The 17204-nt window shown below is 41.7% G+C and overlaps 1 protein-coding gene and 4 non-coding genes across 7 annotated transcripts; 3 read left to right on the plus strand and 2 right to left on the minus strand.

Moving 5' to 3' along the window:
* Window positions 1-2201: 2201 nt before the first annotated feature.
* On the minus strand, window positions 2202-2287 carry TRNAR-UCU (transfer RNA arginine (anticodon UCU)). Its single transcript is given in 2 exon segments — window positions 2202-2237; window positions 2251-2287. It is a non-coding gene; the product is annotated as a tRNA-Arg (tRNA).
* Window positions 2288-4407: 2120 nt separating this feature from the next.
* Window positions 4408-4493, minus strand: TRNAR-UCU (transfer RNA arginine (anticodon UCU)). The gene is given in 2 exon segments: window positions 4408-4443; window positions 4457-4493. It is a non-coding gene; the product is annotated as a tRNA-Arg (tRNA).
* A 3304-nt stretch (window positions 4494-7797) lies between these two features.
* Window positions 7798-7879, plus strand: TRNAL-UAG (transfer RNA leucine (anticodon UAG)). The gene has a single exon. It is a non-coding gene; the product is annotated as a tRNA-Leu (tRNA).
* A 539-nt stretch (window positions 7880-8418) lies between these two features.
* On the plus strand, window positions 8419-15137 carry TMEM107 (transmembrane protein 107). Of its 3 annotated transcripts, none has more exons than XM_075206466.1 (6): window positions 8419-8476; window positions 10299-10393; window positions 10655-10722; window positions 11865-11965; window positions 13333-13429; window positions 13845-15137. In XM_075206466.1, the coding sequence occupies exons 2-6, from the start codon at window positions 10307-10309 to the stop codon at window positions 13906-13908; spliced, it is 417 nt and encodes a 138-aa protein (XP_075062567.1). In that variant the 5' UTR covers window positions 8419-8476; window positions 10299-10306; the 3' UTR covers window positions 13909-15137. The 3 variants fall into 3 exon arrangements, with proteins under 3 accessions (XP_075062567.1, XP_075062569.1, XP_075062568.1); XM_075206468.1 differs by lacking the exon at window positions 13333-13429 and adding an exon at window positions 13526-13622; XM_075206467.1 differs by lacking the exon at window positions 8419-8476 and adding an exon at window positions 8561-8617.
* Window positions 15138-16727: 1590 nt separating this feature from the next.
* Window positions 16728-16861, plus strand: LOC142156252 (U8 small nucleolar RNA). Its single transcript, XR_012692318.1, has one exon. It is a non-coding gene; the product is annotated as a U8 small nucleolar RNA (small nucleolar RNA).
* The last annotated feature ends 343 nt before the right edge of the window (window positions 16862-17204 follow it).

Raw genomic sequence — 17204 nt, forward strand, 5'->3', positions numbered from 1 at the left:
TTAGGAGCCCCACGTACCACAAAGTAGAGCACCACTGGCCTTTAGCGTACACGTCAGATGTACAAGATTGGTATAATATAGATATCACAAGTAGAATATATATTTTTTTTTTTACCCTAGAGTTTCATGTTTGTTTGTTTTTTTTTTGTTTGTTTTTTTGAGGGGTAGGGTTTCAGGCACCTGTAATTACCGAACCCCCAATATAAGCACGCCTTGATATATGTTGCAAGTGTCTGTGTTAATTTTAAAAAAAATAAAAAAATTTAAATGCTTTTTGAAATCTTCATCTCTTCAGTTGCTCTGTAACTTTCTTATTTGGCCACTAGGGTTCACTGTTCAGTCGGATTCTATAGGAGATATATCATTTTACCTCCAGCCAAGAAAACTGCTCCGACTTGTCAAATTCTATAGACAGGAAGGCCTGGGGAAAAACAGGGAGGTTGTGGAATTAGGATAGGGTTGATAAAAGCAGCTGCAGGTTTCTGTAATGTATTTACAAGAATATGCTCTTAAACACAGGAATACTAACAGGAATCCTCAGTCTCTGACTTCTGTACCACATCCCAGAGTGCCAAACCACCAGTTAAAGGGCTGAAAACCCCATTTAACAAACCACCACTTTACAGATTGCAATCCAGATTTTTAACATGATCAAAATACAAACAGCCAAATATACTAAGCTGCTGTTTAACAAACCAGCAGAAAGAGATGGTTGACAGGTGACATTGCTAAAACTGCATGTGGTTTCATCTTGCCATTCAGAACATCAGAGGAGCCACCATTGACATACGGGTTCATTCATTATTAAGGGGCAAAATGAATTCATAATTAACTTATGTGGCAAATTTAATTTTTTATTAAGGATGAAATATTTCCCCATAATATATCAACAGGCGATACTGTTTGATTGCTAATGGGGCATAATTATTTGTAATGTACCCTATAATGAAAAATAAAATTTGCATTACAAATTCTCTTTGATCCCTAATCAAAGAATGATTGACCCCTAATATGTCAATGATGCCACTTATGTTTTGAATGGCAGGGTAGCTCAAACAGCGTGTTTGAGCTACATAGCCAATCAGAAGCTGATAACAAACCTGTCTGGTTTTTTTTGGGGGTTTTTTTCTTCCCTGGCCGTTTTGACTAAAACGGCGGTTTAGCGGTTTCAGTCCTCCACACATCACCAGGCGTTTAACATCACAGCCTCAAATAGCCTTAAAGTAAATGCGGCTGTTTGGAGCACTAAATCGTTTTGTGGCTGTTTAAAACCGACACCTAACACGATTTTTAGTAAATCTAACCCCTTGTCTTGAAAAAAAATCCTCGAGGTGGTCTGCACAGGATGGTTAGAAGTAAAGCCAAACCACCAGGTGTATGAATTTCAGTAAATATTAGCGAGTTGTTTACAAAAATAATACACATAAATCCAAGGGAAAAGAATATTTTTATATATTTTTTTTTCAATTATATTTCTGTCAAAGAATAATTTACAGCTAATAAGAGGAATAAGATCAAACAAAATAAAACGTGTACAAAAATAATCACACTGTGCCCATTCACAATTACTCTGCCCCCTTCATCCTCACTACCCCCTCCATTCTTTTGCCCCTCCATTACTGTTTCCTATCGCCATTTCCCCTCCGTTTTTTACTTATTTGGTCTTCTTTCTTTTCCTTCTGTCTTCTTACCAATCTGGTGGCGCCTGGGATCCAGAATCCTCCTCTCTCCTCGCTTCTCGCTGAATGTCTTGTGTGACATCATCACGCCCGACGTAGTCAGTGAGAAGGGAGGAGGGTGCTGGGTTCCAGGTGCTGCCGGATTGGTAAGTCATTTTTTTTTTTGTCATGGCACCCCTGTGACAGCACTGTGGCACCCACTTTGAGAACCACTGGCCTATATGTAGGTATGTGGGTGTTAAGAGTGCTGTATACATCTTGGATAAAAATATTTACTATCTAGGTCACACTAAAAAAAAATTACTGATAAATGGTTGTGTAGGGTATAGAAAAAACTAATTTAAATAAAGAAAATAGATATGTGCATACACTGAAGCTGCTGTACAGCTGGAGAAAAAATATTTTTACGGATGAATGATTTTATTAATCTGTTGTGTATTCATGGTTACCACCACACAAGACATTAATAGTATTGTAGGCGAGTACACAAACCTGTAGGAGATAAGAGAGAAAAAGAAAAAGCGACTCTGGTGGGACTCGAACCCACAACCTTTGAATGACTACAACCAACTAGAAGTCCAATGCGCTATCCATTGCGCCACAGAGCCCTTGTATGTTCAATGACACACGTGTCCTACAAGACGAGTTCACATCCTGTCTGCTGCCTATTTCACATTTTTGATGTTTATTTCCTCTTATCCCAACCCCCATCTGAAATCAGACTACCCTCCTCCCAGAGCTCAGTATACACTCTAATAAGTCTATAGATTGTGTTCCTAAAGATCTAGAAATATAATGAAAGAAGCAGGGATAAGAGGGAGGGTAGAGGGATGATTATAAGTGGGGAATGCTCTTATACCGTATTGAGGTGTATAAGAATAGAGTGGGGTGATAGAATGGAAAGTATGGAGGTATCTAAAGTATAAAGGTATATAGGGGAATAAGGAGGTATGGATATTTCGAAAGTGATTATGGAATGGGATAGAGTTGTAAGTGTAAGTGTTTTCTCTACTCCTGTCTTCACCACTGTTAACTCTGCTCTCCAGCTACTTAGCCCTCCTCCTTGAGGACCCTGTTTCCCGCGTCCCCTCTCGCTCCCTCCTCTCCCCTCTAGGGGTCTCCCTGTCATCCGTGCCTTCCCTCTTGGACTCCGTCGTTGGCGGACCTTCCCCTCTCCCCCCCTCCGCCCCTCTAGTGGTGCTTTGAGCTCACTGAGTTACTGTGATTATCGTTTACTGTACTGTGCTGTCTCACCTCGTATTGTAATCTCGTTTGTCCCTGTACGGCGCTACGGACACCTAGTGGCGCCCTATAAATAAAAATTAATAATAATAATAATAAGTGATTGCATGGTGAGACCTATAGAACAGTAGTAGCAGTCTAACAGTCTATTGGGAGGGGCTGGGTTCACGGGTATATAATGATGGGTAAAAACGCATCTTGTCTGTAAGAACTAAGCAGGTTTTAAAAATGTATTGTCAAGGCTTCTGTTTTATCTGTCTTGTGATCTATGTTCCATTGCTCAACACCTGTATAACTCTTAAAAAACATTAGAGTGCACTGTAAAAAAAAAATCTGCGCCGAAAAGTAAGCTGTGACTTAAGTTCTATTTGCAACCCCTAAAATGCCTCCAGCTTAAATGGTTAGATAATCAGATAGACACTTATTAATGACCGCCCCTTTCACCAATTTCAAACCATCATGCACATGCCCCAATAAATTGTGAGAATTATTACTGTTTATTTATAAGGGGCCACAAAGGTCTGCAATGGAATACAATGGGGAGTAGAACAAAACAACTAACACAGAACGGGGAAAAGGGACACACTGTAAGCAGACCAACCTGCGACAAGCCTGTGCGCAGGAGTATAAGCACAATGTAGAGTGTTAGACGCAGTAGGTGGAGCTATAGAGACTGGGCAGAAGGTGACAGCAGGAAAACAAGAGGATAGAGGGCTCTGTCCCTTGGAGTTTACAATCTAAAAGAAAAAAAACAAATGCATAAGAAGCTGCATAGCTTAAATAAGCTATTCTTCAGGTGGGAGATGCCTCCTAACATTATATGTCATAGTATAAAAGTGATTATCAAATAAGCATCTAGATTTGCTATAGAGTGCGTCTAATATTCTCCTCCCATGGTAAGAAAGTCCGGTAATTACCAAATAAGAAACTAGATTTGCTAATAGGTTCACTATTTATATATAGAACAAAAGTTCACACTGAGCGCACAAACGTATTGAAAAGCGGTTTAGAAAAAAGACATATATTTTAAAAAATAAATACATTTTGTTGCATCTGTGAACTTGGTCAGTGGACTAAATCCTGGGCACTTTTAGTGATATGTCAGATGGACTATGACATGACTTTACAGGTTAACCAATGTCTTGTTCCACCACCATCCCCCCATAGTATATTACTTATCAAAATGATAAATGACCACAAAACACACCAGTCCATACTATTAGGCAGCAAGTATCAGAAGTAAAATTAAATATAAAAGTATGTTGTAAACACAGCAGTATTGATTTTTTTTAGGACTCTAACTTAGACTTTGTTACCAACCTACAATTCATTTGTGAATCTTAAGTAAAGGGACATATTTTAACAGTGAATGAACTGCTTATATCTTATTAATCGGTTGTGTATTATTAGGCAGTCAGTACACGGCAGGAATTAGTAGTATTGTAGTGAGAATACAGAAACCTGTAGAGAAGGGTGGAAAAAAAAACGACTCTGGTGGGACTCGAACCCACAACCTTTGAATGACTACAGCCAGCTAGAAGTCCAATGCGCTATCCATTGCGCCACAGAGCCTCAGATGAGTGATTGAAGCTAACGTGCCCTACAAGACGAGTTCACATCCTGTCTGCAACTAGTTTCAAGTTTGACTAGTTTGCTTCCTCTTACCTCCCCCCTCCATCTGAGATCACACTGCCCTCCTCCCAGGACTCATTGTACACCCTGCCCCTCCTAATGTGTATCCAGAGCATGTTCCTGGGGATCTAGAAATAAAATGAAAGAGGGGGGAAGAAGAGAGGAAGGGGCTACATACATGATAGGCTCTTATGCTATATGGTTGGGGAGGGGGGAATTAGAGTAGGGGTACTTTGGGGGGACCAGAGGGTTGAGTATAGGATGATAGACATTTATAAAGGTATGGAGTGAGATAAATAGGATTTGGTACTTCCAAAGTGGTTATAGAGTGAGATTGTGTTCTATGGAGGAGTATAAGTGATTTGCAGTACATGAGGTGTATATAAATATATAGGGGTTTATATGCATGCAAATATATGGAGAGAAGTGTTTTATAGCAAGTGAAATAGAGGAAGTATTGTGAGATCTATGTCAACAGCATGGGCTGTTCTGTGTAAAAGTTCAATGTTATATCATTATAGTCAATAGAGTAGACAATCCTTTTACCAGACTGGAGCTGTCATTCCTTCTAGTACCTCCCTTGTATGGACAGATCTATAGGGGTATTGAGTAATATAGAGGAAGATATAGAGAGTTCTGTAAAAGTATACAGTGATGCAGAGGAGATGGTGTTATGGACATTACTATAGGTGTGGGGAGAAAATTAAGTATATGATGATATATATAGGTGTATGGCATTATGTCAATGAAAGCCTGGTGAGATCTATAGGTGCTTTGTGTAACAAATGATTGTATGGTGAGATTTATAGGTGTATGGAGTTATATATGAGTGGAGAGATGTAGAAGTGTATTCAGTAACATAAATGAGTGTATGGAGATATCTATAGGTGATTGGCATTATATGATTGTACAGAGAGATCTATAGGTATATGGAGATATATATAAGTGTGCTGAGTAACAAATGAATGTATGGAGAGATCTATAAGTGAATGGAATATAATTGTACAAAGAGATCTATATGTATATGGAGTGATCTATTGTGGTGTCATATGTTATATATCCAACTTGTTTTTGTTACGTTATATGGGAACAGTTCAGTCCTTATAGAGATTGGCCACTGTTAGACAAACCTCCTTTCATTCCCTGTTACTCTCACATAATAAATGTTCCCAAACAAACTATAATCTGTGCATTTAATAGATGGCATCCCTAATATATGTCCTTGTACAGCTGCATAGTACCACTTCTTGTCTTACAAATGCCGAATACAAATATACTCTTATTCTGTATTCCTGGCAACTGCACAGTCCCAGTTCTTTTGCTCTGTATGCTTAATGTAATCTGTATCTGTAGTTATCGAGCATGTATGGACATATACACAGTACCACTTCTTCTGTTCTGGGTGCAATTCTCTGTGTCCATTACCCCTTCTCTTGTGTAAACTGAATGGAATTCTCAGTATTTGTACGTTAGCAACTGCTGATACTGGGGATTCCATACAAGTATCTGTACAATTCTCAATATATGTTCTTATTTTGTATGAATGAACAATTGCTCAGTACCACTTCTCTTGCTCTGTATGCAATTCTCTATATCTATTATTAATCTGTAGGTATAACAATTGCTCAGTACCACTTCTCTTGCTCTGTATGCTGGATGCAATTGTCTATGTTTATTATTAATCTATAGGTATAACAGTTGCTCAGTACCACTTCTCTTGCTTTGTATGCTGGGTGCAATTCTCTATTTCTGTTATTAACCTGTATGTATGGCAATTGCTCAGTAACACATCTCTAGTTATGTATGCTGGATGCAATTCTTGATATCTATTATTAACATGTATGTATGGCAATTGCTCAGTGCCACTTCTCTTGCTCTGTATGCTGGATGCAATTCTCTATATCTATTATTAATTTGTATGTATAACAATTGCTCAGTACTTCTCTTGCTTTGTATGCTGGGTGCAATTCTCTATATCTATTAATTTGTATGTATAACAATTGCTCAGTGCCACTTCTCTTGTTTTGTATACTGGGTGCAATTCTCTATATCTATTATTAACCGGTATGTTTGGCAATTGCTCAGTACCACTTCTCTAGTTATGTATGCTGGATGCAATTCTCAATATCTATTATTAACATATATGTATGGCAATTGCTCAGTACCACTTCTCTTGCTCTGTATGCTGGATGCAATTCACTATATCTATTATTAATTTGTATGTATAACAATTGCTCAGTACCACTTCTCTTGCTGTGTATGCTGGATGCAATTCTCTATATCTATTAATTTGTATGTATAACAATTGCTCAGTACCACTTCTCTTGTTTTGTATGCTGGGTGCAATTCTCTATATTTATTATTTACCTGCATGTATGGCAATTACTCAGTATCACTTCTCTAGTTCTGTATGCTGGATGCAATTCTCTATGTTTATTATTAATCTGTATGTATGACAATTGCTCAGTACTACTTCTCTTGCTCTGTATGATGGCTGAAATGCTGACAGTTTGTATTGTGTATGTATGGACAATTGCAGAGTACTACATCTCTTGTTTTGTGTGCTGGACACAATTCTCAGTATCTGTTCTAGTCTGTAATAATGCATGCACAGTGCCACTCCTAATGTTCTGTATGCTGTTCTCGGTATCTATTAGTTATATGTATGTACAGCTGCACACAGGGGACTGTCCTGTCAGTTGGCACGTTTATCCTGACTTGGGAAGTTGTGAGGTACAACCCATTTTTGTATGCCTCATTTTACCCCAATTTACCTTAGAACAAGTATTTGGGAGGTACGAGTCGCTGACTCTCCAGGAACGCCCAAAGGGCTACCACATTAGGGGGACATCTCTCGGACTCCTGGAAGAGCAGGCAATTCTCTTGCAAGGCGGTGGGGAAGTGCTGAGATGGCGTAAACGGCGTCATCATGACACCCCGTCTCGGTGAACGCAGAGTGGCCGGGGGATGTTTACATGATTAGCGCCATAACGCACATTACCAATCCCACTTGACGATGGTTTGAGCAAGTTGCTCCCATATGTTTGAGGTATAATATGTAGGTGAATATGTTAACAGCGGGGACGAGGTACAAGGTTGTGTCTTTGCTTGTGACACCCCCAATTCCTTGAGTTTACCTGCATGGACTCTGTTAGACTACATACCCCCCCAAACTCTCCCTAAGCAGAGTGACGTCATGGGGAGTCGATAATGATCCCAAAGAGTCACAGTACACAGCCAGCGAGGTAGCGTGGCCGAGCGGTCTAAGGCGCTGGATTTAGGCTCCAGTCTCTCTGGAGGCGTGGGTTCGAATCCCACCGCTGCCAAGTTATTTTTTTTTAATTTATTTTTTATTATTTCCCCCCTCTCCCTTCTAATTTTTTTTTAATTTTGATACATAGCTGCACAATAATATTTAGTTACAGGCTGCGATGTCTGATGTCATGTTACTGGTTACATCTGCTTACTAGACTGCTGGATGCCACCTGCCTGTGAAAAGCCGTAAGCCCGTCCTTAGGCAGCAGCATGTGGGTGGCTCAGCAGCAGCAGTAGTAGTTGCAGCCGCAGTGGAACTACAAGTCCCAGCAGCAGGTTTGTGGTAACAGATAAAACACCTCACAGTTTGTCCTGTACTCTGCACACCGTGGGACAATGATAATGGAGTCAGTCACAGCCAACAAGGCTGTATATTCACTTCTTCCCCTCCCCCCCATCTCTAGGCCAGCTCCCTCTTTCATTCTCAGACAGACATTTTATTGAAGCGCCATTTTAATGCTGTTGGAGCCAACAAAATGGCTCCTATAGCTGGGACAGATCGTTACCGCAATGTGTAACTCTAGCGGCCAGATCACATCCCACGTGACTCCTGCGGCGGCGGCGGCGGTGGTTGCTAGGCAACGCAGAAGGAACAGGCCGCAGAGCAGGTAACAATGGAGCCTTAGAACCTCCAGCGGGTGTAATAAGACTTATTATAGGGGTAACGTGCAGGGTGAGGCCGGGACAGCTGCAGTAATACAGTGTACAGAGGGGGACAGACACTGTGCCAGGGATAAAGTACCCTACATGTGTGTGTGTATATATATATATATATATGTGATATAATGCTGCTGGCATGTGCTGTCTGGGGGTCTAATATTATATAATATACTATTAAAACACTTAGGAAAGTCTTTGAGTTCAGGAAAAGTTTTTTTCCAACATTAGCCAGAAGAAGATCTTCTGGCTAATGTTGCCATAGCTGTTCTGTAGACAGTTATTGGTCTCCTATTTATTATTTTATAGAACCTCATGTATTAATAGACTCCCCCCCCCCCTCCCCACCATACTTGCCACACTCTCCCGGAATGTCCGGGAGACTCCCGCATTTCGGGTGAGTCTCACAGACTCCCGGGAGAGTGTGTGGAAATCTCCCGGGTCTGCCCACTTCACTTGTGGGCAGAATTAGGTCCAAAGCTGTGCGATTCACCGGGAATCCGTAAAATGGCGCTGTCTGCATCATTACGTCACAGGGGCGGGGCCGAAATGACGCAATTTTTTTGGAGCCCCGCCGCCTGCACGCCCACCTTGCCCGGCAGGCTCCCGGATCATACTTGCCATAAGTTGGCAAGTGTGCTCCCCACCCGTCCAAAATTTGGAAGTGAAAGGGACACGGCGGGAGGTTTGGGATGAAGACAATATTTTATATTATGTTCGAGGTATTTGACAGCTGAGCCGGTACATCAACACATATCATCATCATCATCTATTTATTTATATAGCACCACTAATTCTGCAGCGCTGTACAGAGAACTGGCTCACATCAGTCCCTGCCCCATTTGGGCTTACAGTCTAAATTCCCTAACACACACACACACGTGGGAAGAATTGCATCTGACGTGCTGAAAAATAGGAATTTTATTGCAGTACGGTTGGCCGATGCAGAAAAATAGGGACAAATCTAGAAAAACACTGTATTGTCCCTGGAGTTTATGGACACTTGACTTCTATCCTCCATGTGAAACACAATCTTAATGTTACACCATTAGATGCAGGCTCGGTGGCTCTTGGAGTACTACAGTCCTCATCATATCATGTTGTTTAAACGTGACAATAGTGTAGTTTATTTCAATTTGTATAATGCTTTTCAAGAAATGTTAATTACAAGGAACAAATCTTTAAAACCTGATACCACGTAAATTAGGGACAGTTTGCAGCTATGCTACTTGCAAGGAATCCTTATAGTCCATCAGCATTTATATGTATGACTTTATTATATACATATATATATATATATATATATATATATATATACATATATATATATATATATATATATATGTGTGTGTGTATAAAAAAACAAAAAGACATTGAAAATTAGTGGATTGTAGATGTTTGGGGTTAAGATTGAATTTGTTATAAATAGATATGATTCCAAAGTCAAAAATAGGATACTGAGAATATTTAAATCAATCACATCCTGTCACTCATTTTTTTCTCTCTTAAAATTTCTCCACTTATCAGATAATTGTAAAGCAGAAGTATGAGAGTTATGCAGCATTAAGTGCCCACCCTGATAGTAGGTACATTGTGTAATGTGTGGTTAGTGGCGTTCTATGTGCAGTATTAGATTGATATATATATATTGTAGAATACACACTCAGAAATGATCAACTGTTTCTCTTAAGATTAAAAAAGTGTAATGTTAAGTTAAACTGAACCATTTACCATAAAATGTCATTTTATATTATATGTTCTTGCTTATCACAGATATCCCAATGGCCGCTATCAGCAGTCTGGTCCCCTCTCGATTCCTGACGTTGACGTCTCACCTTGTCATTGTCATCACAATATTTTGGTCAAGGGTAACAGTCTTTTCCTCTCTGTTTCTCCCCTTCCCTTCCTGCTCTCACCCTCCGATCATTTTGCCCCTTCCCTTTCCCAGTCCAACTACTTCTTTATCCCTCTCGTTTTATGTCTCAGCGTCACGCTCCCCATCTTTGCGCTTCTATTTTTTTGATCTGTTAAATTCTCCCCCTCGCCTGTTGCCTCTTCATCCCCTTCTCTATCCACGTCCCTAACGCTATGTGTCAGTCTGTGTAACCTGTACATGTTATCTGTCCTAGGAGAACAATGTCCTCGCCTGTCTGCCTGTTGGTTACACACAAGACCAATACAACGCTGCTGATACTGAGTAAGAGCTCACAAGGGCTGTAATTGTTTATCCCTCCCCCTGCAGGGTGACACAGTGACACAGACAGAAGGGAGCTAAGAGTCTGTCCCTCCCCCTACAGGGTGACACAGTGACATAGACAGAAGGGAGCTAAGAGTGTCCCTCCCCCTACAGGGTGACACAGTGACACAGACAAAAGGGAGCTATGAGTCTGTCCCTCCCCCTGCAGGGTGACACAGACAGGAGGGAGCTATGAGTCTGTCCCCCTGTAGGGTGACATAGACAGAAAGGAGCTAAGAGTCTGTCCCTCCCCCTACAGGGTGACACAGTGACACAGACAGAAGGGAGCTATGAGTCTGTCCCTCCCCCTACAGGGTGACACAGACAGAAGGGAGCTTTGAGTCTGTCCCTCCCCCTACAGGGTGACACAGACAGAAGGGAGCTATGAGTCTGTCCCTCCCCCTACAGGGTGACACAGACAGAAGGGAGCTTTGAGTCTGTCCCTCCCCCTACAGGGTGACACAGTGACACAGACAGAAGGGAGCTATGAGTCTGCCCCTCCCCCTGCAGGGTGACACAGACAGAAGGGAGCTTTGAGTCTGTCCCTCCCCCTACAGGGTGACACAGTGACACAGACAGAAGGGAGCTTTGAGTCTGTCCCTCCCCCTACAGGGTGACACAGACAGAAGGGAGCTATGAGTCTGTCCCTCCCCCTGCAGGGTGACACCATGACACAGACAGAAGGGAACTATGAGTCTGTGTCTTCCCCTACAGGGTGACACAGACAGAAGGGAGCTTTGAGTCTGTCCCTCCCCCTACAGGGTGACACAATGACACAGACAGAAGGGAGCTATGAGTCTGTCCCTCCCCCTACAGGGTAACACAGACAGAAGGGAGCTTTGAGTCTGTCCCTCCCCCTGCAGGGTGACACCGTGACACAGACAGAAGGGAGCTATGAGTCTGTCCCTCCCCCTACAGGGTGACACAGTGACAGACAGAAGGAAGCTAAGAGTCTGTCCCTCCCCCTACAGGGTGACACAGACAGAAGGGAGCTAAGAGTCTGTCCCTCCCCCTGCAGGGTGACACAGTGACACAGACAGAAGGGAGCTATGAGTCTGCCCCCCCCTTTAGGGTGTTACTTACATCTCTCCTCCCCCCTGCAGGTTGATCGTTGCGCTCTCGGTTACCCTGGGGATGTTTGTGATAGAGCTGGCTGGTTTCCTCTCCGGAGTGTCAATGTTCAACAACACACAGAGCGTGCTGTGTATCCTTTCAGTAAGACTGTGTCAGTGTACAGTACAGCCAGTGTGTGGGGCTGTGTGCTCTGCACTGTACACTGTCCATACCTGACACACTGGTTGGTATTCTACAGAACTGTAGTATAATATTCTGTAATAATACGGTGAGCAATCAGTAAGGTCTCTTGTTGATGATTCCTCTAGATGCTGTTCTCTTATTCCCTATCTAAGTCTAGTGGTAATACATTCTTCATACAATGGTTGGTAAACAGTTATGTAACCTCATCGACATTTATTCCACCCAAAAATAAAGATTACCTTTAGTCTGGGATATCATAGGTGAAACCCGGTGTCTATATTTTGCTTATTTATTGGGGGAAATAAATGACATTCTGCAGCCGGATGAACAGCCCACGCCAGGGCAATATATAAGGGAGAGGAATGTACACATTATTGTCTTAGTAAATGATATTGTAATCTCTAAAACTGGTTTGACTGTCAACAGCACAGGTATTTAAAATAACCTCGTAGGATATGTAAATGTACAAGTATAGTTTATCTATGGAGAGATTTAAATGACCAGTTTCATATTTAATCTGAAATTCATCTTAATGGCACAATTTATTACTTTTTTGGGGAAATTATACAATATTTATATAGAGAGAGAAAGGGAGAGAAAAAAAATTACTGCAGAATTTGGTGGTGCTATATTAATAGATGTTGGTATATAGGTATATATATCTATACCCTTATTTCAGTATAATCAGTTCAGTCTGTAGGTGGCGCTGTAGGCTACTGTCGCTTGCAATCCAGTTTACAGGTTAGCCCAGTGGATCCCAAGCTTTCTTAGTCCGAAGCACCCTTAGGGTCTCCATAATTTTTTCAAGGCAGCCCTAAGCCAAAATAAATACCAAGCAGTCCCCGCCTTGCTTACCACCGGTCATGGCCGCGGCACCCCAGGAAGCCACGACACCCAGTTTGGGAACCACTGGGTGCCGTTTGCAAATTGGTGGGCTGTTAGGATTGGGCGGAGTTGGATGATTTTCAAGTTGAAAATGTTGTGAGATATGCAGCATCAATACACTCGGACATCATTGCAGTACTTTGTTCCGCCATATTGCGTAGAATCGCCTCAGGCGATGACGGTGATTCCTAGCTGCAATTGTTTTTGTATAGGCAACAGGTTTACTTTAAATCACATAGCGCCACCTACTGTTTGTTATAAAGTATTGCAGCATCATGACATTACAAAGTATTTCTCGTGTTAGAATAACTTTTCATTGACGGACATTCTAGCAACAGTGGGACCCCTTCTTTTAAGGGTGAGAGAGAGGTAGAAGCACTAGAAACAGTTTTTCCATTGTTTGTCCCTAACCCCATCTTGTCTGACCAGCCATTGGTGCCCATGCTAGTGCCAGCGTGGCCCTTCTTTTCTACCTCTTTGAGGGCTGGCAGTGCCCTGTATACTGGTGGATATTTGCGCTGTGCAGGTAAGCAGTGGTAAGACCTCCCCCGCTCCGTGTCCTCTGTGTACGGTTATTACACCCCCATTGTGGCGGCCCCTTTCCTTAACCGCCTTGTCCCAGCGCTGGCCGCTCACTGCTCCGCCTCGGTCAGCCTCTCCCTGTTTGTAACACAGGCCTGGGAGTGCACGGCCTACTGGTATATCTTTGGTTTCTGCAGGTACTGCAGGGGAGAGCGAGGGGTGGGGAGGTGGGGAGACAAGATGGCTGCCGGGTGCATGGTACGACAGGGCGTTGGACATTGTGAATGAGATATGAATGTATGAGGATGAGGTGCAGGAAATCATCTGGATAATAACTATATCGTATATATAGTTTCTCTCTGAATAACCAGAGTTTCGTTCTTTGTCCCCTCTTACCCTGACATGTTCTCTTTCCCCAGCGCACTCCCGGCCCTCACAGAAATAATCACAATTATCTTTGGTCTGAAGCGGAAACCGCTCTGATTTCACCTGCGCGCCCGCATACAAGTAAAACTGAGACACTGTCCGCATAACGTACAACTTCTAAACAGATGGGTCGCCCGACTTCCTTCCTCATCCAACATTCAGCAACTCCGGAGGCCGAGCAGCTTAAGCCTTCCAAATAGATCCCGTGAGAAGAGACGCCTTGTGATGATAAACAGTGACACCTAGTGGAATATGATGGAATTGTACTGTATGTGTTGTATCCTGCACCATGACATCTCTCAGTTCTTTAGTGGTCCTATTGCTTACACACAGAGGAGACAGTGATTTTTGTTGGTGGAGCCAATAATCAGCCTATGAAATTACTAGGAGCTTATGACATCACTAAGGCATGCCTCGGTGATGTCATTAGGTTTTAGTGAAGATTAGTTCATCTCACAATATGACTGCCTCCATTGTGTATAGCTCACAAGCCCATTTTTGACAGCATGAGTAAAGCCTGGTCCTAAAAGTTTTCGTATTAATACCAGTGTTCATGCCATAAGAACTTACATCATTTTAAGCATACATCATTTTTCGTAGCTATCTTCCTTCAAATCATTATTTCCTTTTCAAAAGCTCTCTGGCAAATAAAAATGGCTGCCAGACACAGTCAGTCTGCTACACACACAGGCTCTCAGGAGGTCATGTGATGGCAGAGAGGGGGCGGGGGGGAAGATGTCACTGCAGACAGAGCTCAGAGAGGAGTTCCAAAGCCTCTCTGCTCACTACATCATGAGCCATGTGACTGTGGTTGCCATGGTAATCCAGCATCGTGAATCGTCAATATGACAGGACAGAACTCTGCAGCGGTGTTGTATCCCAGAAATAACGAAGCAAAGAGGATGTCAAGAGAGATAATGAGGTGTATGCAATAAAAGTTGTAGGAAGACGCATACAAGCCAATAAATTAGAATTATCTGAAGGCAGTAAAACTAATTTATCACCTGACACCTTTAGTAGAAATGTGTTTTGTTTTTTTTAAATCATTGACACTTTTACTTCAAGGACATTCCCTGCTGATATGAGGTCATCCAGAGTAATGAAAGTAGCGGAGGATTAGGACCCTGGAATATTTACTACGTGGAAATATTCTTTGTGATATCGTTTTTTGTTTCTTTTTTAAAAAAAAGTATTTTTGCTACCAATGACTCTACTTTATTGATTGACTTTTGTATGACTTTTTATATGATAAGGCGTTCACTATAAATATATTTATTTCAAGTTGGGATGTTTTGTGTGCTCTGTATATGTTACGGCAATGTGATGTTCGTTCTAATGCAGGCGCGTTGTGCATTGCACCCCCTAGTGTTGATGATAGAGATAGGAGAAGTAAGACCGTGATAGGGTGCTAGGGCATGCTGGAACTTGTAGTCCGACAACTACGGGAGCAAGCCACATGTGGATCTTATAGAATGATCTTATAAATACACCATCGCTATGATGTATTTATAAGCTGATTATATAAGATACACATGTTTACTTATTTTATTGTAAAATCCCAGGCGGTACTGACTGGCAGCGGCAAGAGGGCTCTTACCTCTCGCCAGGCCCGCGGAGGGTGCGTCAAAGCATAAGTAGGATGACTTGCAAAGTGCCGTGTCACTAGAAGCCCGGAAAAAAGAAAAGAAACATTTTGTTTTTACAATTTTTAACTGATGTATCAAAGGGAGATTGCACAGGATTTGGGGCTTCTCCCTATTTACCAAAGCCCCCAGCCAGTGAAGACTATGTCCGTCTATTGCCTGCGATGCTTCCCCAGGCCTATTACCAAGTAATCCACTGTCCTCAGTGCCCCAATGCCATCTCAGGAAGGCATTAGCCGCTGGTGCTCACAAGAAAAAATTCTTCGTTAGTAAAAGAAACCATTTTTTCCCAGTTGTTATTTTTTTTATTCTATTTTTTAATGTGTTTTTTTCGTCCCCAAAGTGGATCTCAATTCTGCATGATGTGTGGCGGAGGGCGGGGGCGATGCAACGACACAGACTTTAGCTCCTCCACATTGTCTAATCATTTTAAAATTGGGAAACAAGTCCAGTACTATCTATACTACATACAGAATTTGTGAAGTCAAGAAGCTCCAGATGACGGGCTCTATTTTCAGATGGGAGCTTTACTTATGACATCTTTATCAATCACCGCTTGATGGATGTTTTGTGATTATTTAAGTATATAAACACAAGAAAAAATCTAAAATCCCCCCTCTATTTCAAAAGTGATATTCTTTATATTAAAATAGTTTTTTTAAAAGCTGACAGCACGGCGCCACCTAGTGGAAGCATTGTGGCTATTACAGCGCCGTCCCTGGGCGGTGTTCCCTGAGCTTGTATTAGTTACACCGACAGTAACGTTAATAAATTAGAAAGTCATTTTATTTAGGATATGTAACAACAGTACAAAGCCAACAGACCAATAATTGATAGGGATTATTAGAAACAAAAAATATTTTAAACTATACATTTCATTTACCACTTCCCGTTACAAAAATGTCAATTTAAGAACCGACAGGGAAGAATCCTGCGCCCATTCTAAAGATGGCCGAAGTTCTAGTCATGTGATATGAAAACGGAAGCCAAAGCGATTAGAATATGCAAAATTTAAATAGTGCATTATGGGAGACTTACATCTTGTTCTGAAAAACGGGATATATTTCACAATATCAAAATTAATGAGAGTAGAACAGCAATGATACTATAGGTAGAGGACGTTGTATTATTATGTTATAAAAAAAAGGTTTTGTAAAAAGCCTTTGCAAGGTCTCCATAACTTGAATAAATTATGCCAACTGTGTGACCCCTGCGTGACGCAGTGTATTGGTATTGTCAGTGAGGTCAATCCTTACCTGTTCCTCCTTATGGAGAAACAGACATGATGAATGGAGGAGGCTGATGTGTGATTACGCAACACTCCCGCACCGCCCTGACCGACAACTCGGGGTGTGTGTTATTCTGATATCTGACAATCATTATAATGTTGAAAATGATAGAAAACAGCGTTCGTGATTTAATCTTTAGTGTAATATTGTAAGAGCTTCAAAATACATTGTCTAGAGGAGAATAGTTTGCAATTATAATATATGATTAGTTGCTCTGTGGGTCAATCTACTGATTATTTATAGAACTACACAGGTTATTTCAGAAGTTTTTAAGAGGCCTATTTGATTATTTTCCCCAGGGTGCACTGTCTAAAAGAAGCACCTCCTGCACATTATATGAATGGGAATGGCTGCATCATCATTACATGCAAATAAAATATTGGGTGTATGCCGGCATGCCTTGCTCTTGTAACTATGCTGG

The sequence above is a fragment of the Mixophyes fleayi genome, chromosome 4, assembly GCF_038048845.1.
Source record: "Mixophyes fleayi isolate aMixFle1 chromosome 4, aMixFle1.hap1, whole genome shotgun sequence".
Taxonomy (NCBI): Eukaryota; Metazoa; Chordata; class Amphibia; order Anura; family Limnodynastidae; genus Mixophyes; species Mixophyes fleayi.

Coding starts and splice junctions, on each gene's coding strand:
- TMEM107 (XM_075206466.1), top strand. CDS start 10,307: ATGGCCGCTATCAGCAGTCTGGTCCCCTCTCGATTCCTGACGTTGACG. Junction 10,394..10,654: donor TCACAATATTTTGGTCAAGG/GTAACAGTCTTT, acceptor TATCTGTCCTAG/GAGAACAATGTCCTCGCCTG. Junction 10,723..11,864: donor TACAACGCTGCTGATACTGA/GTAAGAGCTCAC, acceptor TCCCCCCTGCAG/GTTGATCGTTGCGCTCTCGG.